Source organism: Rhinichthys klamathensis, unplaced genomic scaffold (assembly GCF_029890125.1).
Source record: "Rhinichthys klamathensis goyatoka isolate OS25496 unplaced genomic scaffold, OSU_Roscu_1.1 h1tg000011l_1, whole genome shotgun sequence".
Lineage (NCBI taxonomy): Eukaryota > Metazoa > Chordata > Actinopteri > Cypriniformes > Leuciscidae > Rhinichthys > Rhinichthys klamathensis.
In genome coordinates this window covers 3,504,810-3,522,254 of record NW_026606564.1, presented here as the reverse complement: position 1 = coordinate 3,522,254, position 17,445 = coordinate 3,504,810, and the positions used below count along the sequence as shown (strand labels likewise).

The window sequence follows — 17,445 nt, the reverse complement described above, 5'->3', positions numbered from 1 at the left end:
AATCAACAAAATATATAACATTGTTCTAGTGGTTTTTGGATATTTTGATCCAAAAATCTTACATAGTGTGCCTTTAAGATCACTTATTAGGGGCCAAGCACTGAAAGTGCGTAGGCACCACTTGAAATCGTTGGCGTTCTTATTCTTCTTCTTCTTCCGTTTCTTCTTCCGTATGGAAGTCTATGGCAGCCCATAGAACCGCTTGCGGGAAAGTTATGAAATTTGGCACACTGATAGAGGACAGTCTGAACAGTCACCATAGCAAATTTGGAGTCTCTAACTCAATCCCTCTAGCGCCACCAACTGTCCAAAGTTTCACTCATGTTTATGCTAATAACTTTTGAACCGTAAAGGTAAACCGTAAAAATATTGTCTCCTCTGATGACTTGGCTCACGCCGATTCTAATGCACACATCCATCTGTCATGGAAATCTTTCCGCCATTTTGAATTCTCTGAAAAACCTACTTTTTCAAACTCCTCCTAGACGGTTGCTCCGATTTCCACGAAAATTTAACCAGATCATCTTCAGACCATGCCGACAAAAAGTTATGGAATTCAAGAAGTTTCGAAACAGCGCCATCTAGTGGTAAAATAAAATTATCATGGGAGTCATCTCCTTAGGTTCCTGAATCCTTTCCGAGTCCAACGATACCAAACATGCTAGGTTTTGCCTTACGGTTTGTGTAGCGTTGGGATTTAGCGCTTAAAAAACATTTGCCAATATCTTCGAAACCGTTAGACCGATCGAGACAAAACCACCGTCAGAAGTTTGAAAACATAGGTCGTTGGCTATATATGCTAATGCCCAAATGTCAAAATATTAATAGTAAGTGGCAAGAAAATGCAAACAAAGTCAGGTGTGGGTAATTTTTTATGTGTTTATGCATAAATGTCTATAACTCCAAAACAAAATGAGATATTTTCACCAAATTTGACACACACATGTATGGGCTCACTCTGAGGACACAAAAAAATTGTGGGATTGTGCCACTTGTTGGCGCTATAATAGAACAAACTATGAAATTGCCATTGACTTCAATACAGTATTGTGATGTAAAATGCTAACGAATGCATTGCTGTAACATTACGACACTCAGTATGTGCCATCAGCACCATACCTTGAAGGAACTCAAAAAGTTTCGAGACAGCGCCACCTTTTGGTCAAAAGTTATAATAAATTTCCAAAAATGCTAATAACTTTTGAATGAATTTGCCTATTGTAATGACACTGGTCTTAATATATTTCTTGGGTTATGCCGAAAACATAGATACCAATTTCGCCATAGTCAGCCAAACTTCCTGTCCGCCATCTTTATTTTCTTTTAAAACCTACTTTTTCGAACTTCTCCTAGACCGTTCGTCCGATTTTCACCAAAATCGAATCGTATCATCATCAGACCGTGCCGAATAAAAGTTATGGATTTCGTGTCGATAGATGAAACGCAGCAGCAAAGTTGAGGCATGAAGCCAAAATGACTATTCAGGCTTTATCTCTACAATGCCTTGAAATATTGACACCAAACTTTGTATGTGTCATTGTCACCTCACTCTAACCACACCACATCAATTTCGTAACTGCGCCACCTATTGGTCGAAAGCGGTAATCCATTAAATCATATTTTTCATTACTGATGTTTCAGCCATTTCGCCTAAAATCCTCTTTAAATGTCTTTAATTGCTCATTGTTGCAGTTGGTCTGACACTCCCAGCCATGTTGGCATGTCTAATCGTCTGCTTGCGCTTGGCCCCGATAATTGCTGCTTGCAGCTATATTATTTGTTATATTTTTTTATATGGTTTTATGATATGGAACAATGTTTTATGTGGTAATAAATGCTAATAAGAACCGGTTTTAAAGTGATAGCTACATACTTGCTATTCTCATGATGAGGTGTAAATAGCCTCACTGTTAGGAAAATGTGTTTTTTTTTCCTCAATAAAGCGTTAATTGCACTGTGCACTGTTTTAATAAGGGGTTTCCTGTCAATTATGGATGGGGTGGACTGAGATTGCAAGTCACAAGGAAAGTTTTTTTTTTCTAAGGAAGTAAAACGTGATGGAAACTGAGAGATTTATCAAAAGGTGTATTTGTTCTTTTAAAACATAAGAGGACCTGAGAAATGCCAAGAGTTGTCACGGAAAATGTTCATGAAGATATTTGATTTGTCAGTTTGTTTATAAAGGGTGTGTTCGCGATCAGAAGCACTGTTTCCCGGATAGGAAACCCGTGGGCAGTGTTGCAATATAAAGAGTGAAGAGAAAAGAGTGGGATGTCGCTCATTACAATACATCTAAAAAATATATATATATTATACCTCTCTTCGACTGGCTTTTCGGGAAAAGAAATCAAGTTAAGGAACAAAACAAGAAATCTACAGCATCAACATCCACAGTAGGCTACTTCTCTTTGAACAGCAGGTGAGTACTGTTGGCTTATGAAACGTATATTTACTGAATCAATCGGACTAGGTTACACACGACACTTACAAATGTAGCATATTTAACGGTTAAATCGGGTAGAAATATATACTTAAAGTAACTGCCTTACATCTGTTACAGTAGCATATAGTTTCCTTTCCTCTGGAAATATAGAATTGTCATGTCATTGTTATACGCAATTATGCCTTTTCTTCACTACAACTAGGCTATATTCAGCCAAAATACTGAAGGCTTAGTGGTATTAAAAGGTAGCACTTACTAGAAAAAAAGATAGCATAAATGGTAACACTTTACAACAAGGTCCATTTTAACATTATAATTCATTGAGTAACATAAATGAACAATATATATTTTTGTACAACATTTATTAACCTTTGTTAATGTTAGTTAATACACATGTTAATGTTGGTTATCAGTTCATTAACTTGCTAACATATAAAATTGTGATCTTAAAAATAGTCAAGTTGAGATTAACATTAGTTAAGGTTAATACATTCTAAAGATGAATTATTATTGTTCATTATTAGCTCATGTAGCCAACTAATGTCAACATTTTTAAACGTATTGTAAACAGCATAAATGATCAATAAGTTTATATTGATCACATAATGAAAATGCTATAAAATAAGATACTTTCAAAGGATTGTAGATGATTTAGTTAAGTAGGCCTAATCCAGTTATTAATTATGTAAATAACTGATTGATTATTTGGTAATATTTTGTGTCCTTTAATGTTAACTGTAACAAGGTATGTTGATAAGGGAAGAGGAGGGAACTAGCAAACGATAGGCCACTTTAATATCAAAATAAACACAGCTGATTTCCCACAGCAGCAAGGGCTCTTTGACAGGGCGTTTCTCATTCCTCTTGGGTTTCGGCACCAGTGTAACAAGGTTTGTTGATAAGGGAATAAACTGGCGAATGATCAACATAGTTTGGGTTAGTTCACCCAAAGAAGGGGCGGCGCCAGAGAATGTTTAATGTGAGTGCTGAGGGGGTGCTAGATCATTGACAGGGGGAGCTGCACAATTATATAGCCTATATATTGTATATAAATAGCCTACTAAATGAGCAAATCTTGGCCACTACATATTTAATATTCAATTATTTTAATTATCACAATTTAAGTATTAAATTTACTAAATTGAATAAGCACAACATTCAGCATTCAATCAAATATTCTTAAAGATTTATTATTAATTTAATAGCCTAATGTTATTTCAACATAATATCTCGTAATTTCGACATAATATGTGTGCGTGCAACATAATCATTTTCTTTTCCTTTTGAATTGTTTCGTTTAAAGACATTTAAAGCTTTCTATATATATATTTCTCATGTCTGTGAGGCATACGCTGAGTTTCGGTTAATTTATGATGAGATGCGCTCAAGTTCACGTGCAATGCAAGTGACCGCGCCAGCGCCTCCATGTCATGCTTATATTGTCATCTATATTTGTTTCTTATTAATTAAATCCAGGCAATTGTTTGATGATTTTTTTTAATTAAGATACAATTTATACAAAACGAAATTCACTTTAAAGAAAGGCTTTCTACAAAACAAAACGTAATGTAGTAGGCCTAGTCAAAATCATGCCTGTCCCATTTATGTCTCCCGATATATTGCAAATCCTATCTTACTCCTGCTGTTCACTTTTCATAATGAACATAGATGGAAAAAAACATTTTAATATTTGAACAAATATGAAACTAAATGCGCTTATTTAATGGCTACAACAGTAGGCCTATACAGACTATTTTTTGTGCATAAAACATATCTGCAACATTTATCAAGTTCATGGATAATTGTGCGTGCATTTATTAATCATTATAATACTAAAATCATAATAATGTAGGCTATACTATGTACAAAAAAACCCAGATGAGCCGCAACGCATTTAATTAGCCTACACATTAAGCATTTTCCTCCCATAGAAACCCATTATAAGAACGCTTGGCTTAATGCAGATTAGAATGTCCCAGCACATGTCGAAAAACGAGATATGATGTCGAAATAACAGATATTATGTCGAAATAACGACTTATTATGTCGAAATAACGATATATTATGTTGAAATATTGTATCTCGAAATAACAAGATAAGTTTTATTTTTTTTCTTCTTCTTCACCATGTGGTTCCGGGCTTCCATAGAATACAGCCTAGCCTGAATATAATTGCTTCCAGAAATTATTTTGTGGGGTGCTATTAGGGGTGCTTTGTTTTTTTTGGGGGGTGCTGAAGCACCTGCTAGCCACTCCCTAGCGCTGCCCAACTCACCCTCAAGCCATCTGTGGGATTACAAATTTAAGAATCTGTTTAAGATCTGCGGATATATCCTTACATAACATATTAAAAACTAAAGAGAAGTACATTGTATTTAGAATTTTAGGTAAAGATGATGACATCAGATGAATCATCCTATTAAGCACAGATTTTAGCAAGAGGTTCCTGCCAGTCATGTTCTGTAAGTAAAATGAGTCAGATTACTGATACTCTTACCTTGGAGTCTCTGTCCCATTCTTTGAATTCACGAGTTCACACCGACATATAATTAGAGTGGATAAGATTTAATGCGCATTTGGCGTGCTGTCCGGGGGGAGGGCTCCGAGTTTGGCCCGAACCCAGAGTACTCCCCCCTATGTAAGTGTTTAGGACTGGAAGTGTGGAGAAGGGGCGGTGGAGGGATGCTGCTAAACTATCAATGGAGTGAGGTGAGATTGCTGAATCTACTGTATATATACCTCTCATCATTGATTGCTGAGTGCACTCCATCTTGTTAACTGAACGTGCTCCTCCCGAACTTTGTTAATAAAACATCATTAGTTATGCTGATTGGATTAGGAGTGGCAACACTCAGACTGGGGCTATAACCTGGATAGTTCATTTGAATGCTTTGTTTAAGGTCGTCACATAGGTGCTTTGTCTCCATTTCTAAGCACTTCCCACTAAAATCATAAAAGTTTGTGGAAGAAAAATATACATATATTTAAAACGTTTAAAAAACTAAAATAACTAGCCGTGTCGATTACTTTTATGATGGATTTATGCACTTTTTTGGGCTTCAAAATCTCGTCCTCCGTTCACTGCCATTATAAAGCTTGGAAGAGCCAGGACAGTTTTTAAATATATCTATGATTGTGTTCGTCTGAAATAAGAAAGTCATATACACCTAGGATGACTTGAGGGTGTGTAAATCATGGTGTAATTTAAATTTTTGGGTGAACTATCCCTTTAAGATCAAAATAAACAAACAAAAAACGAAGGTAAAGTGGCAGCCCCTCATTAACAACTGGCGCACAAACATAAACAAAACACAATGTAAAGTCCAGGCCTGGTCCTCTCTCGTCCTCCACTGTCGTCACTCCTCCTTTTATCCTTCTGTAGCTCCTCCGTGAGAGACACAAGGCCGATGTGACGCGCATTAGCAAACGTCCTGCTTGCCACATTAACTATTCGTGTTTTTTTTTCTGTATGAATGCATTATGGTGTAATGGTTATTTTATGTACAAAAGCTGCAGTTTATAACAATTAGTACAATTTTAAAAGTGGTACAACTAATGTTACAAACCTCTTGCGTGTGAGTGAATTATCACAAAACTGACTACATGTAGTTTGGATTCTGCACCTGTGGTTCAACTTCCCGGGTAATTCCTGGTCAATTCCCAGGTGTTCTCAGCCTAAATGATGTATATTAATGTAGTCTGTTGGGCTTCCAAAATTCCATTCCTTACAATGCATGGAAAAAACATACAAGAAAATATTAGCATAACTTGCTTTTCTGGTTTCCAGAGAGTAATTTGCAGCTGCCCGCCATGGCAACAAATAATGGTATGTATGTCAAAACCTTATCATCAGTAACCTGATCCTGACAGCATTCTTGCTGTTATACAGTACACACACACAAAAAAAAAAAAACACCCTGTTTTTTGATACTCTTTAAAATAGGTTTACCCATTGACCTCCAACCACAGACAAATGCAATTAATTCCACCCCTCCGTATAGCCAGGCACCAGCCATACCAGGCCACGGTAAGGGAATCTATTGAAAATGTGATTTTTCAAAATCGTATCTCACTTTTTCAGAATCTTATGTTTAAGATGTAATTTTCTTTGTTTTGTAAGGTCAAGTGCCAATGATGTCGGTTCCACAGAGACCCGAAGGCTGTCCACCAGGACTGGAGTACCTGACCCAGGTAGAGCTTCACTACTGCGAATGAACCGCTCTGTACGACACTGAAGACACTGATGTTTTTATTTTTCTTGCATGAGATGGTATCTTCTCAGGAAGTGGTGGCTAAGGTTGCATTAGTTTTGTGGCTTTGAAATGCTCCACTTCTTGGAAGAATGAATATTACTAGAGTAACACTGCCTTCCATGCCATCCAAGTAAACGTAAAGATAATCCTAAAGATGGTTTTCAACATTTGTTCCCCTTTTACAACACAGATTGATCAACTTCTTGTAAAGCAGAAAGTTGAGCTAGTTGAAGGTAATATTGTGATGTTTGTTGTCGTTTTTCCACTGATATTACTTAAAAGAAAAAAAATGAATTACTGAATATTTTGAATGTGTTTAAATGTAAGGCATATTAACTTTCTATAAGCCCCGCCCCCTTGGTTACTTCAGCTTTACACAGCATCCCATAGGAATGAACTGGAAATGTACATGAACAATATGATTTTCAGTAAAATGAATGTTTTCATAGAATATTGACTCGCCTGTCAAGCAGCCAAGAAGTAGTGACATGACAACTTTATAGCCATACCCCAACCAGTTACAGCACCCTAGCAACCACCTCATAGACTTCCACAAAATGAGAGGGATATATTTGAATTAGAACATCATATAGATAAGGGGGTGGGATGTTTGGAATCAGACCAAGTAGTTTTTAAATATCTCAAGTAGTTTTTAAATACCCTGGCAACCATTTAGAGCAGTGGTTCTCAACTGGTTTGGCCATGGGACCCACATTTTCCCATGGTCATCAAGTTGCAGTCCACTTTTTAGTTAACCCACTCAGACCAGTCTTGTGACCCACTCTCGGGTTGCGACCCATCAATTGAGACACATTGATTTAGAGCACCCTAGCAACCATATAGTTAAATGAGCCAGCCATATCTCGGCACCAGAACATTGTAGAATCACAGTGTTGGTTGGTTTGTTTGTTTATTTGTTTATTTTTTGATTCGGACTGGCAAATAGTCTTTAAAAATCTCCCTGGAAACTATCTAGTTACACCCTAGCAACAATTTACAGCACCCTAGTGACCGTATGGCCATATCTTTGCAACCACATACCAGTGCCCTAGTAAATACTCAAAACACAATAGCAAATACCAAGCAACACCCTGACAACAACCCAGAACACCATAGCAATGCTTAGAAATGTCCTATCAACCACCTAGAACATCTTAGGAGCTGCCTAGCAACACCCTAGCTACTTCCTAGCAACCACAGTGCCGAGTATTGCCATTACAAGCACCACTCATATTTTCTTCAGAAAATTTACATATCTATATATATATATTTTTTATTTATAATTTATATTTATTTATTCATTTTATTTTATAAAAGGTGATAAAAGGCCCAGTCACAATGTTTTATATTATTTTTGCTTATAAAACTTCTGTAATATGAATCTGTATTATTATTACAGTATTCTGTAATATTAAACTATCCAAACACACATGACTTCCATAGAATTCTATTCGAAAAAAGATTGTCTAATAATATGGCATATGGCAACAGTTGCCGAGGTAAGATTGGTAGTAACCTTTTTAAGGCGGGGCTTACAGATGGGTCAGTTAATGCAGTGAACTCAACTTGATATACACAGGTATGTTTTGTTTTTATTGTGTTATTGATTCATATCACAGTTCTATTGGGCTGGGAGACCAATAACAAGTACATGGTGAAGAACAGCTTGGGGCAACAGGTGTTCTATGCGGCTGAGGAAAACGACTGCTGTAACAGACAGTTCTGTGGGCCATTGCGCTCATTCATCATCCATATTCAGGATAACTTGGGACAGGAAGTGATAACGCTCACACGCCCTTTGAAATGTGGAGGCTGCTGCTGCCCCTGTTGCCTGCAAGAGGTAAAACACGTTTCTGTTCATTAAAGGGTCCCTATTATGGATTTTTTGAAAATGACCTTTCATGTAATGTGTAACATAGCTCTAAGCTCTAAGAAAACATCCTGCAAAGTTTTAAATCTGAAAGGGCACCGTATATAAAGTTATTGTCTTTCCAAAGTAAGAGTCGACTCTGAGTCAATGAAATGAATCGGTTTTCAAACGAGGCATAAGCCGCTTCGTTGTGACGTCAAGACGAAACATTCGGATATTGCCCGCCCACTTATTGCGCTCGCAGACACCAGGGAAAACTTGAACCCTTAAACACTTCAGCTGATTCCTGTGGATAATGGACAGCATCATGTCGAGGAGACCCTGTGCTCTACAATGTGACGGTAAAACCAGTTTTTTTTTACTGCCCAAGGACAAGCATGTGAAGAATCGGTGGTTAAAATTAATCTTTACCACGATATCACAGCATCCTAAACTTTTGCTGTGTTCCCTTTATTGTACTGATGACTGCTTCTCAAATTGAGTTAAATGCAGGATTCGCAAACCGCTTGCTCTTGAAAGATGGTGTTCAAAATACTTCGTTTTGAGTTTTATATTGTGTTGGTCTCCTGCTAACTGGTTAACTCACATTATTACTGTCTTACTGAAATACTTCTGCTAATCAGTTGTGGGCCACTATTACCTAAAACTGTATATATGAATGCAAATTGTCTGTCGTTCTCACTACTTTGAGGAGAGATTAATGGAGCAAGATTTGTTTTATCAACGTTTATGTTACATCAGTCATTTACGCTAGAGGTCAGCTTATTGCACTTATTGACAGCACATCCAGTTTCCACATGTTCACCGCAATAAATTAGAAAAATACTCTGTAAATAAATAAGTACAAGTAAAATAATCTCTTTGTTGAAGGACATACACTTGTTAATGCTGATGGTGAGGAATTACAGTTGCAACATTTCATAATGTAACCGTTACGTTACCTCAAACTGAGCAGTGTATCACTGATAAACGTCCTGCTAGAGTTGTCCTTGCAATGGAGGTTCGGGTTGAATTACTAGTTCTTCCAATGTTTCATCATCGCACTCGTGCTCAGATTGATATGGTAAAAATCAACGTCATTGTTGGTTACTGTGTTTAGTTTACGGCAGAGGTCTTCAAACCTGCTCCATGAGGGCCACTGCTTAGTTTAGTTCCAACCCTAATCAAACACACCTGAATCAGCTCATCAAGCTCTTCAGGATTGCTAGAAAATACAAAGACAGGTGTGCTGAAGCAGGTTGGAACTAAACTCTGTAGGACAGTGGCCCTATAGGAGCAGGATTGAAGACCTCTGGTTTACGGCATAGGAAGCCTCAGGACAATCAGAGCTGACGTTGTTATGGCAATGGGCGTTTTTGTTTTCGACACACGCTGTACGCGGCAGACCAATCACAACAGACTGAGCTGTCTGGCCAATCAGAGCAGAGTAGCTCACGGAAAGGAGGGATTTAGAGAGATTGATTCATCTGACGAGTCGTTTGAGAATCATTGAAAATGTGGTGATGTGCAAATGTATATTATGAGGAAATGAAACAGTTTTTTGACCTTTGATGCATGTAAACCTGTTGTAGGAGACTCCAAAACAACATTAGGAAACTTTAAAATAGCATAATAGGGTCTCTTTAAGTAAATTGTTTATTCAGGTTTCAAAGCCTTTGATTTGAATGTTAGATATAGGCTGGTTGGTGTAAGACTGTAACCACAGAAGCCCTTCCTTAGCGGGATCAGCTCTGATCCCCTCTGCCGCAATAATGTAGCCCAGGAACGAAACTGACTCTGCGTGGAAGACACTTCTCCGCTTTTACATACAGCTGGTTATCTAACAGCCCTTGTAGCACCTGACGTACGTGCTGAGTGTGTACCTGAACAGAGGGAGAAAAAAATAAGAATATCGTCAAGGTACACAAAGACAAATTTGTTAACCATGTCTCTCAGCACGTTATTGACCAGGGCCTGGAAGACAGCTGGGGTGTTGGTCAGGCCAAACGGTAAGACCCAGTACTCAAAGTGTCCCGAGGGAGTGATAAATGCTGTCTTCCACTCATCCCCCTCTCGTATCCGAACCAGATGATAGGCGTTGCAGAGGTCCAACTTACTGAAGACCTTGGCTATCTGCAAGAGTTCAAAGGCAGATGACATTAAGGGCAGGGGATACCTATTTTTGACAGTAATGTCATGCAAACCTCTGTAATCAATACAAGGACGCAAGGAGCCATCCTTCTTTACGAAGAAGAACCCTGCACCAGCCGGAGACGAGGAGGGAGCGGATGAGGCCGGCATCTAGAGATTCTCGAATATACTTGTCCATAGCCTCTCTTTCTGAACCGGACAGGGAATACAGGTGACCCTTCGGCGGAGAAGTGCCTGGAAGGAGATTGATGGCATAATCATAAGGCCGGTGAGGAGGCAAGGACATGGGCTGGGACTTGCTGAAAAACGGTCAAAAATCATGGCATCTCACCGGGACCCCGGACAGATCAGCCGCCTCCACCTGCAAAACAGGAAACACGGAGCCAGGAGAAGAGGCAGCACCCATACAAGACGCAAGACAGGACTGGTTCCATGACAAGACAGAATTCCTGGTCCAATCCACGTGAGGGCCGTGCTGCACCAGCCACGGGTGCCCCATGACCACTGGCGCACTCGGGGAATTCAGGAGGTACAGCTCGGTGATCTCATGGTGATTGCCTGAGACAACAAGACTTACAGGGGGAGTGACGTGAGTCATGGTAGTGATCGGGGAATCGTCAAGGGACCGAACGGAGATGGGGCTAGGAAGAGGAGTGGCCGGAATACCGCACCGCTCCGCCATACCACTGTCCATGAAGTTACCACCGGCCCCAGCTAATGAGTCCACCAAAGCCGAGCAGGAGTAATTAGACCCCCCGAACTGGACCGTCACAGGAAGAAGGGTGCGGGACGAGGGGGAGGAAATAACGGAAGAAGCGCCCACCAGGATCCCACTGGCAACTGATGGGCCCTGGCTTTTAGCGGACACTTGTTGGCGAAGTGTCCGGCATTTTCACAGTAGAGGCATAGGCCCCGGGCAAATCATTCTTGTTTCTGCTGGGGAGTGAGACGCAGGCATCCCAACTGCATTGGTTCAGGATCATCCGGAGAAGGCAAGGGCAAAACAGAAGTGGTGTCGCTAGTCAGCTCTCCCAACCTCCAGGGAGAGCACACAGCCCGACACTGGCGCCGTTGGTGAAGGCGACTTTCCACACAAAGTGCCAAATTAACCAGTTCATCAAATCCACATGGGAGCTCGTGGGTGGCAATCTCATCTTGGATCTCCTCAACCAATCCAGCCCTGAACTTGGCTCTGCACGGTCCATCGTCCCAGCCACAGGAAGTTGCTAACGTCTTGAATTCTATTGCAAATTCTGTTACTGACCGACCTCCTCGACGTAGCCGTACCAGCTCACCCTGAGCAGACCGGTCGAATAGCTTGACCATCTCCTGATGGAACTCCTCAAAGGAAGTGCAAAAAGGAGCTCGAGCCTCCCATACAGATGTACCCCAGTCACAGGCTTTTCCTGTCAGCAGAGTTAGGACATACGCAACCTTGGTCTGTTCCACAGCGTACCGACGAGGCTGAAGGGCAAAAACCAGAGAGCATTGTGACAAAAACGCTTGACAGGAGTTAGGGTTACCATCATAGGGTGGCGGGTTGTTAGCATGAGGTTCCTGCTCTTGACGGAGAGTGGATAGACTGGCGGTGGCATCAGTCTTGCTAGCTGAAGTCTCCCTGCGTAGTTCCTGGAGCTGGACGCTTAGATCTGACAACTGGGGACTTAAGAACCCAACTTCCGTGATTCCGAGATGTGGTTGTTAGCTGGGAGGCATGCTGGCCCAAGATACCCTGCTGAGTGACCACTGATCTGAGGGGATCTGCGCCCGCTGAGTCCATAATTGGCCAGATCGTTATGTCAGGTCAGGACACGGACTCAAACTGCAGACAACAAAAAGCTTTTATTTTTCTTCAAAGATAAGAAACACAAAAGGCTGTCAATAATCCAGACAGGAACTTAATACAAACTGAACAAATTCAGAGGAACTCCCAGGGTAGCATCCTCAGTAGACTCACAACGTCTGATGAGCCAGAACAAGGCGGAGTAGCGCAGAGGGGTAGGCTGAAGAGGCGGGATGGCTGGCGGCTCTCAGGTAGCACGTGAAGCAGGAAAGAGAAAAAGGCGATCCACAATCGGAGACAGAGAACGAGACCAGGGCTGAATGCAGCGGAGGAGAATTCAGGAGGAGGTAGAGAAAATAAAGCTAAAAAATGAAACCAAAAACCAGAGGTGGGTAGTAACAAAGTACAATTTACTTCGTTACATTTACTTGAGTATTTTATTGGAAAATGTTTACTTTTAAGAGTAGATTTTATTGTGGGTACTTTTACTTTAACTCGAGTACATTTCTAATGAAAAAACTGTACTTTTACTTCGTTACGTTGGGCGACGTTCCTCTCGTTACTTTATTTTAATGCAATGTTGTTAAAAGCGTAGTTTATTCTAAGCGCGCGCTCTCTCTTTTTTCTGGGCATGATCGATGCTCAATTCACATATGAATCACTCTTTTGAGTCGATTCTGTTCAAAGACTTCATCAAACAAGTTGGGCAGATCTGTCTAAATCGGTTCGCGAATCAGTTTGAATGATCTGTTCAGTTTCCTGCACGCACTGAATCGTCTCGGAGTCGTAACAGGAAGATTTAAGAACATCAAGAGCGTTGTATGAAGTGGCGGTCCACAGTAGCTACAGTCTAGAAAGTAAATCTGCAAATGCATCATATTTTTTCCAGCGATGAAGATCTTTATTAGTTGAACATCTTCGTATGTTACTTCGTAAGCTGTCTGTGAATGAATTATTCCACACGACGATACATTCGATTTCATTTCATTCAGGTAATACATTTTACAACCAAACAGATTATTACGCCATATAGCACTTACTACAAAGTATGACATTACCCTTTTTTTTTGGACATATACATTACTTTATACATTAAATAAGCTATCATCGTCAAGTTTATGAATGTGTGTAACGTTACACACACAATGTGTGTATTGCGCAGTGGTGTGCGAACTCGACTTGAAAACGAATGCCTTTGCCTGCCTTATTAGACACAGTTAACTAGTTTAAACTGCTTTCATAAATATAGCATATATTTAAATAAATTTTGGAGAACAGACAGAAGAAGATCCTTGCATTTGATTGTTGTTTGTGTTTGGCATGACATGACTGCGAGCACATGTGAAGAGTTTTAACACTTTCTAATCTGTGTCAATGGTTCCCATCCCTTTACATTTGAATGCAAAACTCAATAGAGTCACTTTATTCCGACATTGTCTAATAATTCAAATGTGGTTGTATAAGTTATTATACTATTATACAAACCAAAGGACAGGCAATGGTTTTTGGGCTATAGATAATATACAGATATACAGAAATAATATTTGTCTCTTCTGTTTTTGTTGCAAAGATAGCTTATCTAATTATGATAATTTTAGTCATTTAACCCCTTAAGTGTCACGGGCCCACCGGTGGGCCCAAATCCATTACATTTTTAAAACAGTAATATCATATAATAAACCTAAACTAATCTTGACAAACCATATATCATTTGAAAGCTTACAATCTCTAGTTTCCATATTTAGTGATTGATTTTCAAAATAAATTACAGAGGAGCCGTAATTTATCAATTTGCAACAAGAATATTTTCATACTCCTAAAGCGTGTTTAGACCTTTATTTTGAAATAGTGATGAACATGAAAAATCATGAAAGAAGGGTAGAAACCTCAGTTTGTTTTCATGCCAAGAGTTCAAAAGATAGCATCCATTCCATTATTTTAGAAAAAAAGGTCTGAATATTTTTTTAAATATAAAGAAAAAAATGATAGATTCACCATTTGTGATGTGGCAGGAAGCTATAACGCACATACTTGTTCTTTTGATGTGTTTCTTAGAGGTTGAATTCATATCAAAATCTGCCAAACTTCTCATATTACTTTTGAACAGGATGTCTACTTCATAAATTGTATGAAAATTGTGGAAATAATGGTTCAGATCACTCAAAACACATTTGGAAATGGAGGCACCCTTATATGGGCAGTAATGGAGTCTGGTTGTCATCTAGTGAAAAAGTTTGGTACTGCGCCCAAACAAAATCTTACTGAAATCTCATTTTTTGAGATATCAACCTAAAATTTGAAACACAACTTGTTCAGATTTTTGGCTTTGCTTTTTTTGCAGTTTTAAAGTCGCCCAGGTTTTGAAAATATATATTCTATATAAAATATGAATAATTGAATTTTTTACATTATACATTTTCATAAACTCAAACTTCTATAACTTTTTTTCTGTTTCACTTTCTTAATTTATTTCACTTCTACAAAAATCTGCCAAATGTCTTCTTTAAAACGAGACCAATCTTACGTCTATATTCCAAAGCATTCTTGAATTACAACCTTTTAAGTTCGAAATGTGCATTTTCATGTATATTCAAAAAAAGGGGGGTGACACTTAAAGGGTTAAATGAAAAAATATATAAATAATATCATGATATATATATCTATCTATATATCTATATATATATAGATATATATATAGGCCTATGTGATCCAAAGTAACTAGTAACTAACTACTTGAGTAGTTTTTTCATTGGATACTTTTTTACTCTTACTCAAGTAACTTTTAAGATTATTACTTTTACTTTGAGTAAATATTTCTATAAGTACTTGTACTTTTACTTGAGTACAGTTTTTGGATACTCTACCCACCTCTGCCAAAGATCCAACACGACACGGTAGAACACAAGACAAAGCAACTGGAACTATCGCTTGCACATAGCTCAAACAACCATCTGGCACAAGACAACACACATGAGGGAACTAAATAGGAGATAGAAGGAATTAATTGATACTGGATCAGGTGAGGTGAGTGAAACAATAATGAGGTAATGAATTGGATAACAAGGGGGCGGGATGAGACACCGCTATGACAGTGAGGCACATGGTGAACTGTCAAAACGAACCCACATGCTCCAAACAAACACAAACACACTCCAAACAAACACAAAACACGACAGAGACCAGGGAGGACGGACAGATCAGCCCAGGGACATGACAATATGTCTTATAAAATATCAGATAATTCAACCTTTTTATGACAAGGCAAGGTTAGTTCAGGTTGAGTTGTAAAATATCATGTGGGACTTACCAAAAAATAATAATATCGTGATTTTATGATATTAATGATTTATGATATGATATGTGTAAAATATATTTCTCACTTAATATTTCCGAACACTCATGGACACTCTTAAAATGTCATTACAACATTGCTGAATCAAGAGCCAGCATATGCATGTCATGTTTAACTGTAAAATGAGGAAGTTGTCTGTTAAATGTTTTAATCACCTTGACTATTGCAGGACTGATGTGTTGCATGATGGGTACACAGCAATGCCACCATCAATTGTCATGTCTGTGATTGAATTAACAGCTTAAACGCCACCTAGTTGTGAATAATAAGATCTACTATATTTTAAGTATAGTTATGCCTAAACTGCTCCAATCGCTGCTGATGTGTCTTTTGTCTGCCTCATAGCTTGAAATCCAGTCTCCACCAGGCAACCCCATTGGATACGTGATCCAGAATTGGCATCCTTATATTCCCAAGTTTACCATACAGAATGAGAAAAGAGAAGCAGTTCTGAAGATCGTGGGGCCGTTCTGCGTCTGCAAATGCTGCTCTGATGTGAACTTTGATGTATGAACCATATAAGACCGACATATTGATGATAGTTTGATCTTTTGAGTTGTCATGTTCTTGCACCATTTTGCATGATCATAAATAGTTATTTATTTGCATCTAAACAGGTTTTGTCAATGGATGAGTCAACAAAGGTGGGCAAAATCTCTAAACAGTGGACCGGTATGGTGAGAGAAGCTTTCACTGACGCAGACAATTTTGGAATCTCCTTTCCTATGGATCTGGATGTGAAGATTAAAGCTGTTCTTTTTGGAGCATGTTTTCTCATAGTAAGCTAAAATAAGGCATTATTGCACATCACCATGTTTCTTGTTAGACCAGTTTTTTAAACTTCCTCTATAGGCTCTGAGTGTTTCAGCATAGTGAATAATCTGATATTGTTCTTCTCTTGTAGGACTTCATGTTCTTTGAACACAGTAAATAAATGATAGTTTTCTTGATGTCATGTAAGTACACTTATATTGCATATGGGAGTGTTTTGAAAATGTCCACAGCATGATTTGTCAACACGTGATTCTAACTATTGTCTTTCAATTAATATTTCAGGTTGAAATTTGAACTCCTTATTCTGAACATGGATGCAAATGTGGATGACTTAGCTTACAATTATATTTTACACATTACTATGCACATTATATTATATAGTGTTTTATTAATGTTCTTGAGTCACCACTAGGTGACAGCAATTCCCTTTTCTATAATGTTTTCAGCATCAAGTACCTGCTCTATGGAAGCTTTTGCTAAACAATTAACTTCCTTTAAAACTTTAAGGCATTTTTACACAATATAAACACACTTGTAGCAAGAAAAATTAATGAAAATTTTTGCTCTTTGTTTTTGTTTTTTAGTCAGTTTTTTGGTCATTGCTCTTTTTTTGTTGAAGACAAAATTTCATCTATTCTACAGTGGAAAAGGGGTAATATCTAAATTAACTAATCATGTCAAAAATAATATTTAACATCACTTTAATCAGGTAGAAATAGCTATTTAAGGTAATTGCAGGCTACCACTTTTTACAGTCTATTTATTACTGATCACTGGTAGTGCATTTTACATTCAAACATCTTATATTGTAAAAAGTAGTTGAAATAAGCATATAATATAC

At 38.5% G+C, this 17,445-nt stretch overlaps 1 protein-coding gene across 4 annotated transcripts in view; it reads left to right on the top strand.

The window, feature by feature from the left end:
* LOC130097403 (phospholipid scramblase 1-like) overlaps nt 1-17,239 on the top strand; it is a 55,380-nt gene extending 38,141 nt beyond the window's left edge. The window contains exons 1-9 of one of the 4 annotated variants that reach the window (XM_056264228.1): nt 6,216-6,268; nt 6,386-6,469; nt 6,563-6,633; nt 6,886-6,928; nt 8,315-8,535; nt 16,176-16,337; nt 16,448-16,609; nt 16,735-16,786; nt 16,887-17,238. In XM_056264228.1, the coding sequence (XP_056120203.1) occupies nt 6,253-6,268; nt 6,386-6,469; nt 6,563-6,633; nt 6,886-6,928; nt 8,315-8,535; nt 16,176-16,337; nt 16,448-16,609; nt 16,735-16,764 (789 nt within the window). In that variant the 5' untranslated portion in view covers nt 6,216-6,252 and the 3' untranslated portion in view covers nt 16,765-16,786; nt 16,887-17,238. Of the gene's footprint in view, nt 1-6,215; nt 6,269-6,385; nt 6,470-6,562; nt 6,634-6,885; nt 6,929-8,314; nt 8,536-16,175; nt 16,338-16,447; nt 16,610-16,734; nt 16,787-16,886 lie in introns of those variants that run through there. The other 3 variants (XM_056264243.1, XM_056264250.1, XM_056264236.1) reach the window with 3 other exon arrangements.
* Nucleotides 17,240-17,445: the final 206 nt, after the last annotated feature.